Source organism: Rutidosis leptorrhynchoides, chromosome 10, assembly GCF_046630445.1.
Source record: "Rutidosis leptorrhynchoides isolate AG116_Rl617_1_P2 chromosome 10, CSIRO_AGI_Rlap_v1, whole genome shotgun sequence".
NCBI classification, from domain to species: domain Eukaryota; kingdom Viridiplantae; phylum Streptophyta; class Magnoliopsida; order Asterales; family Asteraceae; genus Rutidosis; species Rutidosis leptorrhynchoides.
In genome coordinates, this window is record NC_092342.1 from 94,217,607 (window position 1) to 94,240,259 (window position 22,653).

General features: G+C 31.6%; 1 protein-coding gene across 1 annotated transcript in view; it reads right to left on the minus strand.

Annotated features, from left to right (window-relative positions):
* Positions 1 to 2,073: 2,073 nt before the first annotated feature.
* Positions 2,074 to 22,653, minus strand: part of LOC139870460 (uncharacterized) — a 31,710-nt gene continuing 11,130 nt past the window's right edge. The window contains exon 7 of the mRNA XM_071858264.1: positions 2,074 to 2,405. Coding sequence (XP_071714365.1) covers positions 2,074 to 2,405 — 332 coding nt within the window. The remainder of the gene's footprint in view (positions 2,406 to 22,653) is intronic.

Genomic DNA, 22,653 nt, shown 5'->3' on the forward strand with positions numbered 1-22,653 from the left:
CCAAAAAAAAAAAGTTACAACCATTTTGTACTATGGTATTTTTTTTTTATCTGTTGAATATAGAAATTACAACACAAATAAAAACTAAAATCCGTCATAATCTATAAAAACTTGATCTCTTTGTGTTTTCATCTTCACTTGGACTGCCTTGACCACAAATAGTTCTACAAAACACAATTAAAATAATAATAATAAATAATAAATGGATCTTAATTAATAAATGGAATGATGATTCTTAATAAAAATCACTCAAAATGGCACTCACTCTCGTCCCAATTTATGTTTACTACAATGGTGAGTATTCGGATGATTGGAAATGGTATACACTTGGCGAAAGAAAAACGTTCGAAAAAGTGGAGTACAAACAAACGGACTTGGTATGATTTAATTTCGACTGAGGTGGTCGCCTAGATCTCTTTGTGTTTTCACCTTCACTTGGACTGCCTCAGTCGAAAACACAAAGAGATTAGGTGACCATTTTGAGTGATTTTTATTGTAGTGATGATTGTTTGATTTTGGAGTAATTTGATAATTTATATGGTGTTGAGGTATGGAAGAATGGACATGGTTTAGGCTATTGTAACATGTGCCTCACACAATTGTAAAATGCTATTGATGATGTAATAATTAAAACTATTTAAATTTAAATTAAATATGTATATTCTATAACTAAATGATCAAAATATTGATTTCTCAACTTTATACGCAACTCAATTTCCAATGTACATCCACCAGAGTATTCCCTTTCTCAACTTTAAATAGTAGTTTACCCTTTTCAAAATCAACATACATTTTATTCCAATTTACACTACAACTTTTAAGTGTCCATTATTTATCCACCATTTTCAACACCCAAATACAAAAGATACCAAATCTAGGATCATGAAAACTTGTCTTCCGGATCATTGACCCTCATGGTGTTTGCAATGCATTGAGTCACGGTTCCATAATCAGATCAGAGAGATCATAGTTATTCGATCTGATTGTGGAACGTGCCTCAATCCGTTGCTAACACTAAACATTATGAAAAAAGATCATGAAAACCCGTCTTCCGGATCATTGACTCTCATGGTGTTAGCAATGCATTGAGTCACAATTAGTAGTGAGGCATACCCAATTTAGATGAAAATTGTAGTGACCAATTTAGATGTAAATTGGGTCATGCATCAATACCATATGGGAACCAATGAAGCTCCATCTTTGTGTTTTGTTTAAAAAATAAAATAGACGAAAATTTTCTAGTTTTGTGTTTTAAAGAAGGTGTATGTGTACTTGAGAGGTTTATTTTACTAGAAGATATATGATATATATGATGGGAAAAATACAACCGAAGAGAGAGAAATAGGTTGCTTTTACAAGAAGATTTTTGGTGATACTAGCTTCCTATTTTACCCTTAAATTACTATTAGGTCAATATACCATTTAAGGGTAAGATAGACAATTTATCCTATAATAACTAACTATACAAAAAATACAAAAAATAAATCAAAACTAAATAAAAAGGTGGGACCTACAAGTCCATCACATCACACAGTCCATTAATTACCTTACTACTGTTACCGATAAAGTAAATTACAAGTTACAAGTTACAACCATTGTGTACTATGGTATTTTTTTATCTGTTTTTTTTTTTGAAAAGCAATAATATTATATACGAAATATATACATGTACAATCGAGCTTCACAAAGCCTATCGCGATCTATACAAGTGTAATTTGGGTTGTCTACTCACAGTTTCTAAACTACAATCACGTTTGAGAGTCTAGTTCAACTTGCTTGCCCAAATTTGTTTTTTATCTGTTGGATATAGAAATTACAACACAATTAAATTAAGTACAAGTTACACTCGTACAACACTAACCATTCTCTATATTTGAAATTTGAGATTATATATGTATCATAAGAAACATAAATTCCGTCATCATCTATAAAAACTATAGTTTTGGGATATTTTTGATAAATACAAAAGAACTAAATGACACACACTCATTTGCTTAAATACTAGCATTAGTCATAACAATATTTTTCATAAGTACTACGAGTATATATTGTCAGATTATAGGCCCCTTTGAATTATGAGCCTTGTTCTAGCACACATGTTGAACACTCACAAATCTGCCCCTGGTCATGATCAATTTGATTTTTATCTGTAGCAGCAACTAAAGTATCATCGTTAACAATGTCCCAATCCAAATCGCCTCTAACCATATCAATAGTCTCATTTTCTACAAGTTGAGGACCCATCAGTGTGTCACTCTGCAAATGTGTTTCTACATCATCGATACAAATTTGTTCATCCATGTCAAAATTATCTCTAGGTGTTGTCTTGATCACAACTTTCCAATCTTTATGAACAGGATCTGCAACATAGAATACTTGTTGTGAAAGGACCCTTCCTAATCCATCTGGACGAATACATTACATTTGGTTACATCGCGAGGTTCTGACCTCTATATGATACATTTTACAAACATTGTATTCGTTTTTAAAAGACAAACTTTCATCACATCGAAAGTTGACAGGCATGCATTCCATTTCAGAATATATCCACCTATAATTGACTTAATAATAATCTTGATGAACTCAATGACTCGAATGCAACGTCTTTTGAAATGTGTCATGAATGACTCCAAGTAGTATCTCTAAAATGAGCAAATGCACATTGGAAGATTCCTTTAATACCTGAGAATAAACATGCTTTCAAGTGTCAACCAAAAGGTTGGTGAGTTCATTAGTTTATCATAAATATTCATTTCCATCATTTTTAATAGACCACAAGATTTTTATTTTCATTTCTCATAAATATACGTCCCATGCATAGAGATAAAAATCATTCATATGGTGAACACCTGGTAACCGACATTAACAAGATGCATATAAGAATATCCCCTATCATTCCGGGAAATCCTTCGGACATGATAAAAATGAATTCGAAGTACTAAAGCATCCGGTACTTTGAATGGGGTTCGTTATTCCCAATAGATCTATCTTTAGGATTCGCATCAATTAGTAGATCGGTTTACTAATTCTTAGGCTACCAAGCAAAAGGGGCATATTCGGCTTCGATCATTTACCTATATAATGTAGTTTCAATTACTTGTGTCTATTTCGTAAAACAGTTATAAAAGCGCATGTATTCTCAGTCCCAAAAATATATATTGCAAAAGCATTTAAAAAGTGAATAAATGAAATTCACAATACTGTATTTTGTAGTAAAAATACATATGACGACATTGAACAACTGAACAATGCAGGGTTGGCCTCAGATTCACGAACCTATATCATTTATATATTTATTAAAACATGTAATCGTAATCGAGCAAATTTATATATATTATTATTAATAATATACTTGTTATATTATATGTTATATAGATTTAGATAGTTTAATATATTTAATTTATATACCTTATATAATTATTATTTATCATTCTTTTATATGTTAATAATAAAAATCTATATTAGGGTTTATATATGATAACAATATATATTGATACATTTTATACATGCATATATATATATATATATATATATATATATATATATATATATATATATATATATATATATATATATATATATATCATTTTAATAATAAAAATATAGTGATATGTAATATTAATATTATTGCAGTGTATCTTTATATAAAAATATTTACTTGTAATAATACTAAAAATGGTAAGAGTGATAGTCATAATATTGATAGTAATATTACTGATAATAATATTAATTTTAATGATGTTTATCTTAATAAAGATATTAACTTTAATAATAACGTTAATTTTAGTAAGAATAATAGTTTTTATAAAAGTGATAAATTCCCTTAAGAATATAATGATAATAATAATAATAATAACAGTGTTAATAATAATAATAATCAGATTTATCCTAAACTTCATGTTTAGTTTCTAAACCTATCTCTATAGTTCCTATAACTTAATGTTATAACCTCATTCATAATTTTTTCCCTGTCAACTTTTATTATAAATTTTATAATATAAATGTTATTAATATGTTCATAATCCTGTTAATAATAATAACAATAATAATACTAGTAATGATAATGTTAGTAATGATAATACTAATAGTTTTTAAATGATAATAATAGTACCAATGATAATACTAATAATAATGATAATAATCTTATTAATCACATTACTACGAATTATACTATATTAATATTAATAATAATAATAATAATAATAATAATAATAATAATAATAATAATAATAATAATAATAATAATAATAATAATAATAATAATAATAATAATAATAATATTTATAATACTTATAACTGTGATACTAATAATAATTATTGTAACACTAATAATAACAATAATAACAATAACAATAATAATCATAATAATAACAATAGTAATAATAATAAACGTAATAATAACTAATAATATTAATGATAGGAATAAAAATTAAGTGTATACCCTTAAAAGCTTTGGGTAAAAAGAAATGCTCCAGACAAGACTCGAACCTGAGACCTCTCGCTAACCTGAAAACCTATCTAACCATTCGTCCAGTCTGTTTCATTCAGAAATAACCCACACAGAAAAATATATAGCACGTATTATGTCCTGACTTCTTCTTCTCCCCATACTCATTCGACCAGAGGGCAATCAGGAATCACAAAATTGAGTTCATTAATTAATTTAAAACTTGATATCTAATAAATACACACTCACTTGTGATTAATAGCTTTAAAAAAAACAAAAAAAAACGCATTTGTTGCTGCTCGTCGCTGCTATACTTTTTAAAAAAAATTGATTTTGATTTTCGATAACGTTTTAGATCAAACTCATAACATAAAATAGATTGTAATCCACTCCATGAAATTACTGATATCGTTAATCTCAGTCAATTCGCAACAACAAACTCGAATTTCTTTAAGAACGATTTGGTTGACTTTTATTTCAAAAACCTTTGACTTCGAAATTCGACTTCAATTTAAGGAATTAGAACAAGAGATTTTTCAGATAATTTAAACTATAGATTCTGATGTCAAAGCTAAGGTATACGAAATAGTTTATATTTTACTAGGAAAAACTATTAAATACGATACAATTTTATACAAGATATTTATTTATTTATAGAATGGATATACTTAAACCTTGCTACAACACTTATAGGCAGTGTACCTAATCGTACAGTAGTGTAGTTTTTAGTAAGTCCGGTTCGTTTCACAGGGAATCTTTTTTTTAAACAAAGCTCAACGCTATATTAGTTTACTTTTATAAAAATACATATATATATATATAAGTAATATTATTATTATAAAGGGGGGTTTTTACCGTTTAATGACCGGTTTGTCGATTTTAAAACTTTAGTCGCAGTTAAAACCAAATGTAAAATATTAAAAATAAATACAAGACTTAAATTAAAGCATGAAGTAAATAACGATAAATGAAATTACGAATAATAAAAGTGCAATAAAATAAACTTGCGATAATTAAAAAGTACGATAATTAAAAGTGCAATTAAATATAATAACAATAAAAATGCGATAATTAGAATTGCAATTAAATATAAAATAAAGGAAATTAAATATGAAATAAAAGAATTATGCTTATTTAAACTTCCGTAAACATGATGTTTGACGTGTTGATTTTAGTTTTATGCCTATGGGTTAATTGTCCTTTGTCCTGGATTATTTAATATGTCCGTCTGGTTTTTGTCCATAACAGTCCATCAGTCATAAATATAAAGTGCGAGTGTCCTCGTCAAATTATCCTTATACCCGAAGTTAAATATTCCAACTAATTGGGGATTCGAATTGTAACAAGGTTTTAATACTTTGTTTAATGAATACACCAGGTTATCAACTGCGTGTAAACCAAGGTTTTACTACTTTGTTAGCAATTACACCAATTACCCTTGAATGTAATTTCACCCCTGTTTTAATTATTCTAGTGGCTATTAATCCATTCCCGTGTCCGGTTAAATGAACGATTATTCGTACATATAAATACCCCGCCCATCGTGTCCGATCGAGTGTATATGGTAATTTATAGGGACGCCCAATTGTAAATCTTTATATTAACATTAACAAACTTTCATTTAGTTAAACAAATATAAAGCCAATTAATAGCCCATAGTCTAATTTCCACAAGTGTCGTTCTTTTGTCCAAACCCCAATTATGGTACAAAGCCCAATTACCCAATTTTAGTAATTAGCCCAACATCATGATTACTTCGTTTTAAATAAGCATAATAATAACTTAGCTACGAGACATTAATATAAAAAGGTTGAACATAACTTACAATGATTAAAAATAGCGTAGCGTTACACGGATAGAATTTCGACTTACACCCTTACAATATTCGCTAACATACCCTTATTATTAGAATTATAATTAAAATTAAAATATAAATTATAAATATATATATATAATTTACGTATGATAAGAAGAAGAAAAAGATGGATATTTTGGTTCACCAAACTGCGAATTTATAGGAGATGTGGCCTGACTTTTCATGCCATGCGATCGCATGGACTTTCTTCTTCCAGGCCATGCGATCGCATGGCCAGCTGGGAGAGCTCACATGTTGCTTGTTTCCTTGTGCCGACGTTTTATAAATAATATAATATATTAAATAATTATAAGAATTATTTAAATATTATATTATATTTATGTGCATAGTTGACTTGTAATTTTTAGTCCATTGCGTCGAGCATTGAGAGTTGACTCCGGTCCCGGTTCCGGATTTTCGAACGTCCTTGCGTACAATTTTATATTTTGTACTTTGCGTTTTGAATCTTGTACTCTTGTAATTTCGAGACGTTTCTTATCAATAATTGGAACCTCTTTGATTGTCTTTTGTACTTTTGAGCTTTTTGGTCGTTTGCGTCTTCAATTCGTCGAATCTGTCTTTTGTCTTCACCTTTTATTATTTAAACGAATATCACTTGTAAATAGAACAGTTGCAATTAAAAGCTTGTCTTTCTTGAGGAATAATGCTATGAAATATATGTTCGTTTATAGCATTATCAAATATTCCTACACTTGAGCGTTGCTTGTCCTCAAGCAATATCGTCTTGAAATACTAGAATCACTTCTTTATTCTTCACACTTTGTACATCAGTGATTTCTATACGGTGATATAAACAATGGTAGTAACGATATGGTTTACAGTCCCACATGACTATAAAAATTTAGATCCATTAAGGAAATTGGATCTTTATGAAAACATTTGATCTTTTGAAAATTAAATCTAGTTTTTACCCTAGATAAGTTTTCCGGAATAACCCTTTACCGGTGTTTGCAAAATATTTTTGTGGGTTTGGTGGGTTTCAGATTTGAAAATTTTAGCTCAAAACTTGCGGTTTTGTGTCACCCACTTGCTAACCTTGTATTTGGAAAGCAACACGTCCAGTTTACTTGTCCAGTATATTACCTTTCGGTAAACTACCGTCCGGTTGTAAAGGAAAGCGTTGAACAAGCAACTGTTAAGGCAATGTCCCCTGACATGCTTTTAATTATGGTCTATAACGTGTCGGACGCAATTACTATCCTTGGTAGGAGCAATAGTAAAGCTCACCCTTATGATTTTTCGGTATGGCACAAGGTCCTGTCTTTGACCACTATGCAACCACCGTTCTTACGGTTGACACCCGATTTGGTTCAGGTGACCTAATGAATTCCAGGTGAATTCCTAGGATTTCACGTTCAATGGTAATGAACGCATTAAAAATAGGATTTTCAGAAAACAAATCGGTTTGTAATTTTGATCAAAATATTTTCTCGTTCAAGCTCGAGTTTAGATATCATTGAATTCCATGAGTTTGTAATTCTCAATCTTTAAGGTCAATCTCTAGGATTGAGTAATATCAGTCTTAAAAGCTGATTTTTAATCTTTAAGGAGATTATCCTTTCTGGGGATCTGATTCATTAGTCTTATCCAGCTAATTTGCATGGTGCCCCCCCATTTTACAAGATAAATCCTTCTCATGGTTAGGATAAATCTGACCACATGGCGACCCTGTTTGATGCTGAGGTCCGTGGATTTCCTGCTGATTTTAGAGATGACTTTTCTAGATTTTTCGTCAACCTACAGTTGGTCTGAACGACAACTTCATGACCTAAATCAAGAAGCGCGTTTCTTTTTCGGAAGACTTTACTTCCTTTTAATGATGAAATTGATTCATCGTGTAGATCCATCTTTTCTTTTCTTTCATTGGGTAAAACAGTTTAGTTTAGTCCAAAGCAAAAGTATTTTCAGTTATTTGTTACAGATATATGTGACATATGTTTAAGATAACTTGGTAAATTTTCCCACACTTGGCTTTTATTTTCCTTTTTTATCGTCCTCTATTCCATTTTAAATGAATTTCAACATTTTGGTTTGTTTCTCAATTTATGTCCTTTCCGAGGTAACAATAATTTCGTGTTAACACCTAGTTCTATCGTTCATAAATATGTATAAACATGATTTTGAGTTCATTTAATTGAAAATTTTTACTAGAATTGGGTAGTCAGTATATAAGACTAGGGCTGTTCTTTATTATCAGAGAGCACTAGATTCTAATACAACTACTACGTTACTAGTATTTTTAATGGTTACCAAGTGTATAAAGTAAAAATTTTTAAAATCCGAAAGAATTTAACCCCTTCCCACACTTAAGATCTTGCAATGCCCTCATTTGCAAGAAATCAGTAACAATTTAAATTATTGAGGGTGATTTGTGTGAAAATGATTAAATTTTACCAAAGTTTCCAAATATATTGGCGTTTGTTTGCTGAATGATAAATGGTGCACATCATTTGTTCATTCCGTCTGTTGTGACATCACATTTATTTGTCATCTTGTCTTCAAAATTAGTAGCTTTTGCTGAACTTAATGCCAGTCTTTGAAAATGCGCTGTTTTACCCTGTTTTGAACAATCGACAATATACATACATACAAGTATAATCATGCATGGCAATTTGAAATGGGACTTAATATCCCACTTTCAAATTCTAAATATGAAATATTAGTACACAATAATAATAAAATAATAAAAATTACACAAATTTATCCAATAACATAAGTTTAAACATGAAAAAGTCAAAAGATAAAAACATAAAAATCATAAAAATAACCAATTGGAACTAAATCAGTCTGGATAGGGGTTCCAGTTCATCTCATCGGGTGGGTTCCATTGTTGGTTATAGGTGTTCTGATAGGCTTGGTCATAGTCATACCGGTTAAAGGGTGGTCGGATATCGGGGCTATGTGGCGGAAAATGAGCAGGTCGAGTAGGTACATAGTTATTTGGTACCTGATATGATAGCTGGCTCATGATTTGGTGCTGATGAACTAACCAGCTATCGTGTTGGCGTCGCCTATAATCCTCGTATACTCGCTCGGAGTTCCACTGCTCATACATACTATGTCTTGCCGCGTTCGTCATTGCTTCCTCATCTATACGAACGTGGACGTCAAGAATAGCATCTCGAAAGACATCCCTAATGTCTTCCGCCTCCTCCATTTCCTTGTCTGAGCCTCTCTCTACCTGAGGATGAGATCCCTCATAGGGTACTGCCTGGTTACGTCTACTTTTCAATACCTTAGCACCCACATAAACTTTCAATCCTAAGGGCTCAACCTGTTCGCTACAAATCTGTAATTGACCCCCTTGGTTCCTATCAACACCTAAATACTCTCCAATGAGAGTAACAAAAATACCTCCTCCTATTATACTCCCGTCCTGCATTCCCTCTACCATTTTAGATAAATAAAAAGCAACACAGTAAGGGATATTGACAAAGCTTCTAGGATCCCGAATACACTTTAGGTAGAATAAATCATATAAGGTAATTTTTTCTTTATTATGACCTCTTTGTGTAATCGAGTTGGCCAAAAATATATGAATAATACGAAGCTCGGCTCTGTCAATATGTGTATAGGAGTGTCCTCCTGCTCGTGTAAAAACATCAAAATGTGACATACGCCTCCAAATGGCGTCAGCGTCAAAGTTACTATCTACCCGTTCACCATAATGAATCAAGTTTGTACAATCGGGTAATAGCAACTCACCAGGAGTATATATCTGTAAGGCCCTGGCCATGTCCAGCATGGACATTCTGTACATCCTACCGCCAAGGATAAACCTAAGAAATCTTCTATCATCTATTCTAACTATATTTGTATCAAGTGATACAGTACTCATCAACTCAACACACCATTCCTTATATACAGGTCTACGAATGGTGAAAAGACGTTCCCAATCTGTAAAAGAAGAACTGCCATACCTTTGAACTAAAAGCTGTCTAACACGGTCAGCTAGATGGACCGTTTCCAAAGGGGCCCAATCAATTACCCTTGGCACCTCTACATTTTTTGTTACCAATTTGAATTTGTTCCTTTGATATGTCTCGTAATCTCTCCATCTTCTATCAAATCTCAGATTAGGATGTAGAGTGTGCTCAGGAATCGTTGGGAATTCTACTGGCGGCCTCATTGGGAATACTATGAATTCATCAACAAATTGTACCGGATCATAATAAGGTATGTGCTGATCAGGCTGTTGTTGTTCCTGTTGTGGTTCTTGTTCGTGTTGCATTTCTGGCTGTGGTTCTTGTGCTGGTCGTCTAGATGATGATGCTCCTGAACCTCCAGTATCGGCTCTCTGTAAAACACATTAAACACAAAAAATGTGCATCCAAATATGCATTAGTGTTAGCAAAATAACAACTTAAAACAATCACTATAACATGTTAAATCAAAATTAAACTTATACACATTTTCACAATTTTTCACAATTCTACACTTTTCAAATAAGCACATATGAAAATGTATACAAAATTCATAAGCATTTAAGTCAAATAACATGTCAAAATATTCATTATTAATAATTAAACAAGTCTCAAATGGCAAATATATCAAATTAATCAAGTTCATGAATTTTGGACTTAAAAAGTCCACTTTAATCTCCAAAAATCATGTTTAGGATCATTGTTTGGATCATTTAACTATCTAAACATGTTACACTACTCAATTTAGCAATAATTCATGACAAAAATCGGCCATAACCTGTTTATATCAAAAAGCCCCAAATTGCTCAAGAACACAAACCCTAGATTTCTAAAAATTTTGAAGTTTTTGGCTTCAAATCATGTTAAATAGCATCAATCTAGGTTATACATGCATAAAATACTAACAATTTATCACTAATTACACTAGAAATTAATAAAATTGCATTAGGTAAAAAATTGGTAATTATCACAAAAACTAGGAATTTATAGAGTTTAGGGGTGTAATTTTTACCAATTTGCTGAGAAATGAGAATCTAGGCATGATTAGAGCAAGAAAAATGACGAATTACGGTGGAAAAATGGCGAAAATTGGTGAATTTTTGGGTGAGTTTCGTGAATGTGTGTGTGTTGTGGTGAGGAAGGCAGAACAGGCTGCTGTATGTATCAGGTCTGGACTTCAGCTCCATGCGATCGCATGGAGTTGAAGTGTAAAACCCATGCGATCGCATGGGGGTCCGGGTACAGTGTTTTCAGGTTTTTTTTTTTTTTTTTTTTTTTTTTTAAAAACTTATACTTTATAAAACTTATAATTATTTAAATTTTAAAAATTTGGTTTCCTTTAGGAGCGAGGGCGTTTCGGATCGTTGTCCTAGTCTGTCCCTCGACAAAATTTTAAAATTTGTCAAATCAAAGCGCTGTTTTTAAAAGTAAAGATTTTTGGGTTTTTTTTAATGTTTTTGGCATACTTTAATTCAATAAGATTAAAAATAATGATAATAAAAGTTCTCGTCCCTCCCTCGGGTAAAGCAATTTCGGTTTAAAGACCCAGTCTTCAACTTACGACGAATTTTAAAAATCATATTTTTAACTTAATGAGATAAAGTAAATTTTTGTTTTTAAATTCACACAACTTAAATATAAAATTCAAAATTAATATTAAAAATTCACACCAAACTTAAAATTTGAAATGCATAAAATTAAAAATTCATATTTTAAAAGTTAAAAATTCACACCAAACTTAATTTAAAAATTCAAATATTTACAATTTTAAAAATATTGTTTTTACAAAGTTTACAATATTAATTTAAGATTTAAATATTAATTTTAAAAACATGGTAAAAATAAAATTAAAAATCTTTTTGGCTTTTTATCCCACTTTAATCAATCAAATATTATCAAAAATATGCGCCCCTCTTTTCGGTAAAGTAATTTCGGTTCCAAGACCTAATTTAACTCATGACGAATTTTTGAAATATTTTGGGTTGATTGATTAAAGATATTTATACCTTAAGAATAAACGTTAAATTTTGCAGTGATGTAATAAATTTTTGAATGATATCAATAATTTCGGTCGCCAAACCTAATTTTATTCAATACCAATTTAATACTTTTTAGCGAACAAATTAGCGTTTATTATCAAAAGGTTAAAAATAAAAATAAAAATAAAAACTGTACATACATACCTGTGAAATAGATTTCTTAGTTATATGATCTATCCCATTCATAAGATAGTCGGTTTAATTGGTTTTCCATGGCTACATAGGCGTAACCTCGAGCATTCAGTGTCTTTTCTTCTAAACATATGAACGGTCCGTCTCTGCATAAAGTAACAAATTTGGTATTTGAATAGGTTTGATTATTTGAACATTTACCTCCATGTGACCATTTTCTGCATTTGTGACATCTTTCTAGGTGTCGTGCTCTTCTTTTCGCTGCGGAATTTGATTTTCCTTTACCAAATTGTAACTTATTATCTTCACATCTGGATTCTTTTCTAACTCCGTCCATTCTTTCTCTGATTACTGATACTAATTCACTCGGGAGTATGTCATTATTACGTTTAGTGATCAAAGCGTGTAGCATTAGACCATGGTTTAGTTCACAGGCAGTCTTCATTTTGTAAAAACCTAAAAAAAATAAAAATTCAGAATGGGGGGAGAAGACTAGTTCTTTAGGGTCTGCTAGGGAAAGACCATTCGGGTTCCATTTTCGAGAACTACACGAAAACAGACAATCTAACTCTAACAGAAATACATATTATCCTTTAAAGACTTGATTCTCCCCACACTTAGTTAGCTGTGGTGTCGAAATTGTGATTAACTTCGTTGTCGACTTCCATCGGACCATGTATGTAATGTTTAACTCTGTGACCATTAACTTTAAATTCAATCCCATGTGAATTTATTAATTCTATCGTTCCGTATGGGAAAACTCTTTTGACTATGAATGGTCCAGACCATCTTGATTTCAATTTTCCAGGAAATAGCTTGAATCGTGAATTGAAAAGAAGAACTCTGTCTCCTTCTTTAAATTCTTTTGAACTTCTGATTCTTTTATCATGCCATTTCTTCGTTCTTTCCTTATAGATTAACGAATTTTTGTATGCTTCATGTCTTAATTCTTCTAATTCGTTTAGTTGACTTAATCGTAGACGTCCGGCTTCATGTAAATAAAGATTACATGTTTTCAAAGCCCAAAATGCTTTGTGTTCAATTTCTACTGGAAGATGACATGCTTTTCCATAAACAAGTCTAAAAGGTGTGGTTCCAATTGGAGTTTTGTAGGCTGTTCTAAAAGCCCAGAGTGCATCCTCCAATTTAATGGACCATTCCTTCGGATTTGATCCTACGGTTTTCTCTAGAATACGTTTTAAAGCTCGGTTGGTATTTTCAACTTGTCCACTTGTTTGTGGATGATATGCGGTGGAGATTTTATGAGTTACTCCATATCTTTTAAGAACTTTCTCAAGTTGATTATTACAGAAATGAGTACCCCGATCACTTATTAAAGCTTTCGGTGTTCCAAACCTTGCAAAAAGACGTTTTAAAAAGTTGACTACAACTCGTGCATCGTTAGTTGGGAGAGCTTGTGCTTCCGCCCATTTAGATACATAATCAATGGCTACGAGTATATATAGATTATTATGAGATTTTGGAAATGGACCCATAAAGTCAATACCCCAAATGTCAAATACTTCACATACTTGGATGACATTTTGTGGCATTTCATCATGTTGACTTATTTTTCCGGCCCTTTTACAAGCATCACAGGATTTGCAAAGAAGGTGTGCGTCTTTGTAAATTGTAGGCCAATAGAATCCAGCATCATAAACTTTTCTTGCTGTTAGTTGAGGCCCATAATGCCCTCCTGTTGGTCCTGTGTGACAATGGTTTAAAATTTTACTAGCTTCATCTCCAAATACACATCGGCGTATTATTCCATCGGGACAACTTTTAAACAGATGTGGATCTTCCCAGAAATAGTGTTTTATATCACTGAAGAATTTCTTTCGTCTTTGGTACGATAATCCTTTTTCAAGGAATCCACAAACTAAGTAGTTTGCATAATCTGCAAACCATGGGATTTCTTTATAATCTATCTTCAATAGATATTCATCAGGAAAGTTGTCTTGTATGGCCGATTCATTCAGAACTTCTAATTCGGGATTTTCAAGACGAGAAAGATGATCAGCGGCGAGATTTTCTGCTCCTCTTTTATCTCGGATTTCAATATCAAACTCTTGTAAGAGTAAGATCCAACGGATTAATCTTGGTTTAGCATCTTGTTTCGAAAATAGGTATCTAAGAGCAGAATGGTCGGTATAGACCACCGTTTTTGATAGAACGAGATATGATCGAAATTTGTCAAAAGCAAAGACAATAGCAAGGAGTTCTTTTTCAGTAGTTGTATAGTTCGTTTGTGCTCCTTGTAACGTCTTACTAGCATAATATATAGGTTGAAATCGTTTTTCAATCCTTTGTCCTAAAACGGCTCCCATTGCAAAATCACTTGCATCGCACATTAGTTCAAATGGTAGATTCCAATTTGGTGTTATCATGATCGGTGCATTAGTGAGTTTCTCTTTAAGAATATTAAAAGATTTGATACACTCATCTGAAAAGATGAATGGAGCATCCTTTTCTAGGAGTTTATTCATAGGAGTGGCAATTTTAGAAAAATCTTTTATGAAACGTCGGTAAAAACCGGCATGCCCTAGAAAACTCCTAACTCCTCTAACATTGGTGGGATGTGGAAGTTTAGCAATTACATCTACTTTAGCTCTATCCACTTCAATTCCTTCTTTTGAAATTTTATGTCCAAGAACGATGCCTTCTTTAACCATGAAATGGCATTTCTCCCAATTAAGTACTAGATTTGATTGTTCGCATCTAAGAAGCATTCGTTCCAGATTAACTAGACATGATTCAAATGTATCACCGAAGACTGAAAAGTCATCCATGAAAACTTCCATGCATTCTTCTATCATGTCATGAAAAATTGCCATCATACACCTTTGAAAGGTTGCAGGGGCGTTACAAAGTCCAAATGGCATGCGTTTGTAAGCAAAAGTACCATAAGGGCACGTGAATGTGGTTTTCTCTTGGTCCTCGGGTGCTATTGGAATTTGAAAATATCCGGAAAATCCATCTAGAAAACAATAGTAACTATTTCCGGCTAATCTTTCCAACATTTGATCTATGAAAGGTAAGGGAAAGTGATCTTTTCTGGTGGCGTCATTTAATTTTCTATAATCAATACACACACGCCATCCTGTTACAGTCCTAGTAGGAATAAGCTCATTTTTCTCATTTGTAATGACAGTCATGCCACCCTTCTTAGGCACGCATTGAACTGGGCTTACCCATGGACTATCAGAGATTGGATAAATTAAACCTGCATCTAGCAGTTTAATAATCTCTTTCTTAACTACATCTTGCATATTAGGATTTAGTCTTCGTTGGCGTTGCACATACGTTTTATGACCTTCTTCCATAAGGATTTTATGTGTGCAATACGAAGGACTTATTCCTTTAATATCATGAATCTTCCATGCAATGGCTGGTTTATGAGCTTTCAACACAGAAATGAGTTGTGATTTCTCATTTTCAGTAAGAGAAGATGATATTATTACAGGTAATTCAGATTCACCATGTAAATAAGCGTATTCCAAATGGTTTGGAAGTGGCTTTAACTCTAATTTCGGAGGTTCTTCTATCGATGATTTGTATCGATATCTGTCTTCTTCTTTTAGCATTTGAATTTCTTCTGTTGTTGGTTCATATCCATTAGCTATAAGTGTAGCTAACATTTCAGCTTCATCAATTGGTTCATTACCTTCTCCTAAAGAACATTCTCCTGTTCCTTGTAATTCTGGAAATTCTTCTAATAATTCTGCATGTGCATCTATAGTTTGAATATAATAACATGTATCATCTGCAGATTGTGGTTGTTGCATTGCTCTATCAACTGAAAAGGTAACACTCTCATCCTCTATACTTAGGGTCAGTTTCTTACCGAACACGTCTATCATTGCTTTAGCCGTGTTTAAGAATGGTCTTCCTAATATGAGAGGAACTTGAGAATCTTCTTCCATGTCCAGAACAACAAAATCTACTGGAAATACTAAAGTACCAACTTTAACTAGCATGTTCTCCATTATCCCTCTAGGATATTTTATTGATCTATCGGCTAGTTGTATGCTTATTCTGGTTGGTTTCAATTCTCCAAGGTCTAGTTTAGTGTATAGTGAATACGGCATTAGATTTATACTAGCACCTAAGTCTGCCAATGCTTCTATTGAACTAAGACTACCCAGAAAACATGGAATTGTGAAACTTCCTGGATCAGATAGTTTTTCTGGTATCTTATTCAACAGCACTGCTGAACAATTAGCATTCATAGTAACAGCCGAGAGTTCTTCCATTTTCTTTCTATTTGAGATTAGATCTTTCAAGAATTTAGCATATCTAGGCATTCCTAAAATCACATCAATGAAAGGAAGATTTACATTTATCTGTTTAAACATATCCAAGAATTTGGATTGCTCGGCTTCAAGTTTTTCTTTCTTCATTTTACTTGGGTAAGGAAGTGGTGGTTGGTATGGTTTAACATAAGGTTTATCCTTAACTATGTTATCTTCATTAACCTTCTCAACTACCGGTTCTTTTTCCTTATCTTGATCAGGTTGTGGTTCTTGTGGAGTAGGAATAGCTTTATCAGAAGTTACAGGTATTTCAGGTGGTTTAAGTGTTGTACCACTTCTTGTGGTAATGGCTTTAGCTGTTTCATTCCGGGGGTTAGCATTTGTATCACTAGGTAGACTTCCCGGTTTTCTTTCACCTATTAACCTTGCTAGGTTACTTACTTCTTGTTCCAGATTTTGAATAGAAGCTTGTTGATTTCTAAATGCTTGAGCATTTTGTTCATTGGTTTGTTTCTGAGATGTGAAAAATTGCGTTTGAGTTTCAACTAGCTTTGTCATCATATCTTCTAAATTCGGCTTTTTATCATTGGTTTGTTGTGGTGGTTTGTTTTGAAAATTAGGTCTTTGCTGATTGTAATTGTTATTAGATACTTGTTGATTGGTAGGACCTTGTTGGTTGTTGTATGGAATATTTCGGTTATAATTCTGGTTTTGATTGTAAATCGGTCTTGGCGGTTGATAATTATTCTGATAATTATTTCCAGGCCTTTGGTTTATGTATGAAATATTCTCTCTTTGTTCCATTGTTAATTCAATACTGAGATAATCTTTTGTCAAATGTGGTCCTCCACACTGCTCACAACTAATTCGTATTGAGTGAATATCTTTAGTCATCTTTTCCATTCGTCTCTCCACAGCATCTATCTTTGCGGAAATGGAATCTAAGTCATGGCTAGAATCGGCTCTAGCTGCTTTAGATGATCTAACGATGTCTTTTTCTTGGTGCCACTCATGTGAGTGGGAAGCAGTGTTATCAATAATTTTGTAAGCATCAGTTTCGGTTTTCTTCATAATAGAACCACCAGCTGCTATATCTATGTCTTTCCTTGTAGTGATGTCGTATCCTTGGTAGAATATTTGTACTATTTGACAGGTGTCTAAACCATGTTGCGGACATCCTCTTAACAACTTTCCATATCTTGTCCACGCCTCATATAGAGTTTCATTTGGTTTCTGTGTAAACGTAACAATTTCTGCTTGAAGTCTTACGGCTTTAGATGCAGGAAAGAATTGTTTAAGAAATTTGTCAACTAAAACATCCCATGTATCGATCGCCCCTTCAGGTAACGATTCCAACCAATCTTTGGCTTCTCCCTTTAAAGTCCAGGGAAATAACATGAGATATATCTGTTCATCCTCTACTTCTCGGATTTTAAATAGTGTGCAGATCCTATTAAAGGTACGTAGATGTTCATTTGGATCTTCCTTCGGTGCACCACTAAATTGGCATTGATTAGTCACCATGTGTAGAATTTGTCCTTTGATTTCATAATCTGGCGCATTAATGTCTGGATGAGTAATTGCGTGACCTTGGCCAGTGCGTTTAGCTCTCATTCGGTCTTCCATACTTAAAGGTTCCAGATTCTCCATAATTGAATTTGTTGAATCGGAATCACTAGAGGATTCTGATTTAATGGTTCGTTCCTCAACAATCTCTGTTTGAATAATTGGTGGCTCCGGAGGAAAGTTTAATGGTTCAGGATCTATGAACCGTTCCTGAATATTCTCCGGATTCTCAATTGTGAGGTTGGGTTCAAAAAATGGATTATCGGAAATTTGAACTGAAGTACTTGGTCTACTGGATGACGATTCTAAAGAAAAATCAACGGCGGTTATATTTGCTAAATGTCTTGATCTAGTTACAGGTGGTGAACGTACAAAAGGTGGTGAACGTCTTGCTCGGTGCATTCACTGAATATCCTATTAGTTGTAAAAAGGAAAGAAAAATTATATTAAGTTATCCAATTAATAGACTTTTCGGATTTTGCCCACGTTTCGAATAGCCAAAAGATGCAGCAGAGGGGCAGGATTCGTTTGGTCTCAATATAATTGAGGACTGTTTGGCTCCAATAACCCGGTCCACGTACAAATCCAACTATTACTACGAACCAGAAAATTTTGATGTCTATCAATATAACCACTTAAAATAAATTTTCGTAATTTTAAGAAATTTAGATAAGAAGTAGAATAAAAATCTATGTCCTAAAACTAGAATAGCGAGAAATAAGAAAGAAAAAGAGTTCGTCGAAAAAAAAAGTTGAAAAATAAAAAGTGACGGAAAAATAAAAGAAACTTATAAAAACTTAAAAGTACTTTGACTAACCTAACCTTATTACTGCAACTAACTTAAAATTATAATCGCAAATTGAAATTACTAATTGGAATGATAATTGATACATAGTAAAAGGTGTCTAAAAATATTAAAGCTTACAGGAAAAACTGAATCCCAAATGGAAATAACTTAAAAAGAAACTAAAACTTAAAAAGGCGTCGCAAAATTCTAGAGTACCTAAATCTTAGTCTAAAGAAAAAGTACTTAAGGGATTTTACGGCAAAGCCTAAAAATCTAGAAGTAAAAATAATTATGGCAAAAACTATGAATTAAAACTAAATATGAGCTAAAAATACAAAAGTTACGTAAAACGATTAAAAAGGGACAAAATATAAAAATATATAAAAAGTTGTAAAAAGTACAATTTTTATAAAAATATTATTTTTATATTATTTATTTTATAAAACTATTAATTTTATAATTTAATGAAAACTAAAATAAAACTAAATATAACAAATTAATAATAATAAAAACTAAACTAATAATAAAAAAATAATACCCTAATTAGGGTTTTAATTATATAATAATAATAATAATAATTTCGTAATTATTGCAGCATGAAGTCAAATCTGGCGTGTCAGATGGGCTCATGCGATCGCATGAGTCCTCAGTTGCCCAGCCATGCGATCGCATGGGTTAGGGTTTCGGGCCATAGAGTGGGCTGCTACAGTACAGGCCGAATTAATTATTATTATTATTTTTTTTTGCTGTAAAATATAAAATATATTTATTAATTAATTAAAACTTATATTTTTACAAACTAAAAAAAAATGGAAATAAAGAAACTTTATAAAATTTAAATATTTATCAAACTCCTAAAAATATTTATATTTTTGTTTTTCTTTTTATATTTTTGAATATTTAAAACGTATTTTTATAAAAACGAATTTTAATAAAAGTAAACTAAAAATCTTTTTTTTTTTTTTTTTATATATATAGCGTTGCGCTTCCGGTTTTTAAGACGATCCCCGGCAGCGGCGCCAAAAATACTTGATGTCAAAGCTAAGGTATACGAAATAGTTTATATTTTACTAGGAAAAACTATTAAATACGATACAATTTTACACAAGATATTTATTTATTTATAGAATGGATATACTTAAACCTTGCTACAACACTTATAGGCAGTGTACCTAATCGTACAGTAGTGTAGTTTTTAGTAAGTCCGGTTCGTTCCACATGAAATCTTTTTTTTAAACAAAGCTCAACGCTATATTAGTTTACTTTTATAAAAATACAAATATATATATATAAGTAATATTATTATTATAAAGGGGGGTTTTTACCGTTTAATGACCGGTTTGTCGATTTTAAAACTTTAGTCGCAGTTAAAACCAAATGTAAAATATTAAAAATAAATACAAGACTTAAATTAAAGCATGAAGTAAATAACGATAAATGAAATTACGAATAATAAAAGTGCAATAAAATAAACTTGCGATAATTAAAAAGTACGATAATTAAAAGTGCAATTAAATATAATAACAATAAAAATGCGATAATTAGAAGTGCAATTAAATATAAAATAAAGGAAATTAAATATGAAATAAAAGAATTATGCTTATTTAAACTTCCGTAATCATGATGTTTGACGTGTTGATTTTAGTTTTATGCCTATGGGTTAATTGTCCTTTGTCCTGGATTATTTAATATGTCCGTCTGGTTTTTGTCCATAACAGTCCATCAGTCATAAATATAAAGTGCGAGTGTCCTCGTCAAATTATCCTTATACCCGAAGTTAAATATTCCAACTAATTGGGGATTCGAATTGTAACAAGGTTTTAATACTTTGTTTAATGAATACACCAGGTTATCAACTGCGTGTAAACCAAGGTTTTACTACTTTGTTAGCAATTACACCAATTACCCTTGAATGTAATTTCACCCCTGTTTTAATTATTCTAGTGGCTATTAATCCATTCCCGTGTCCGGTTAAATGAACGATTATTCGTACATATAAATACCCCACCCATCGTGTCCGATCGAGTGTATATGGTAATTTATAGGGACGTCCAATTGTAAATCTTTATATTAACATTAACAAACTTTCATTTAGTTAAACAAATATAAAGCCCATTAATAGCCCATAGTCTAATTTCCACAAGTGTCGTTCTTTTGTCCAAACCCCAATTATGGTACAAAGCCCAATTACCCAATTTTAGTAATTAGCCCAACATCATGATTACTTCGTTTTAAATAAGCATAATAATAACTTAGCTACGAGACATTAATATAAAAAGGTTGAACATAACTTACAATGATTAAAAATAGCGTAGCGTTACACGGACAGAATTTCGACTTACACCCTTACAATATTCGCTAACATACCCTTATTATTAGAATTATAATTAAAATTAAAATATAAACTATAAATATATATATATAATTTACGTATGATAAGAAGAAGAAAAAGATGGATATTTTGGTTCACCAAACTGCGAATTTATAGGAGATGTGGCCTGACTTTTCATGCCATGCGATCGCATGGACTTTCTTCTTCCTGGCCATGCGATCGCATGGCCAGCTGGGAGAGCTCACATGTTGCTTGTTTCCTTGTGCCGACGTTTTATAAATAATATAATATATTAAATAATTATAAGAATTATTTAAATATTATATTATATTTATGTGCATAGTTGACTTGTAATTTTTAGTCCGTTGCGTCGAGCATTGAGAGTTGACTCCGGTCCCGGTTCCGGATTTTCGAACGTCCTTGCGTACAATTTTATATTTTGTACTTTGCATTTTGAATCTTGTACTCTTGTAATTTCAAGACGTTTCTTATCAATAATTGGAACCTCTTTGATTGTCTTTTGTACTTTTGAGCTTTTTGGTCGTTTGCGTCTTCAATTCGTCGAATCTGTCTTTTGTCTTCACCTTTTATTATTTAAACGAATATCACTTGTAAATAGAACAGTTGCAATTAAAAGCTTGTCTTTCTTGAGGAATAATGCTATGAAATATATGTTCGTTTTTAGCATTATCAGATTCCTAACAACACTGCATTTCCAGATTTTGAAGTAGGATTCAAATTCGATTTATGAGCAAAAGTGGTACGTACAGAGGTTATCGAAAGAGAAAAGAAAAAAAAAATATTGATTAAAGTATCAATTTGATTCTGAAAAAGAATAGATGTAACTGATATAGAGAGGGACGATAACGATTAATTGTTGTTTGTATTGATGATTGAGTCGACCAATGCTCACGAACAGATAGGAAAAAGAAACAGAAAATAAAGATAATATAGATATCACGTATGTATATATATCTGCATTATATTATATATTTATGTATTTATATATATAGATTATGATTAATCTTTTAATAAATATAATAATAATAATAATATCCTTAATATTTTATCTAGTAGTAATACAAGTATAATATTAATAATAAAATTAATACTAATAATAATAATAATTTATAATAATTCTTAATGAAAATAGTAATAATGATATTTAATAATATTACTAATATTACTCACATGACTAAAATTACACTTTACTACTAGTGACAATAATAATATTAACAAATCAATTATAACAATTTCAGTATTATAATTTTAATGTTATTGATATTACTATTAATAAT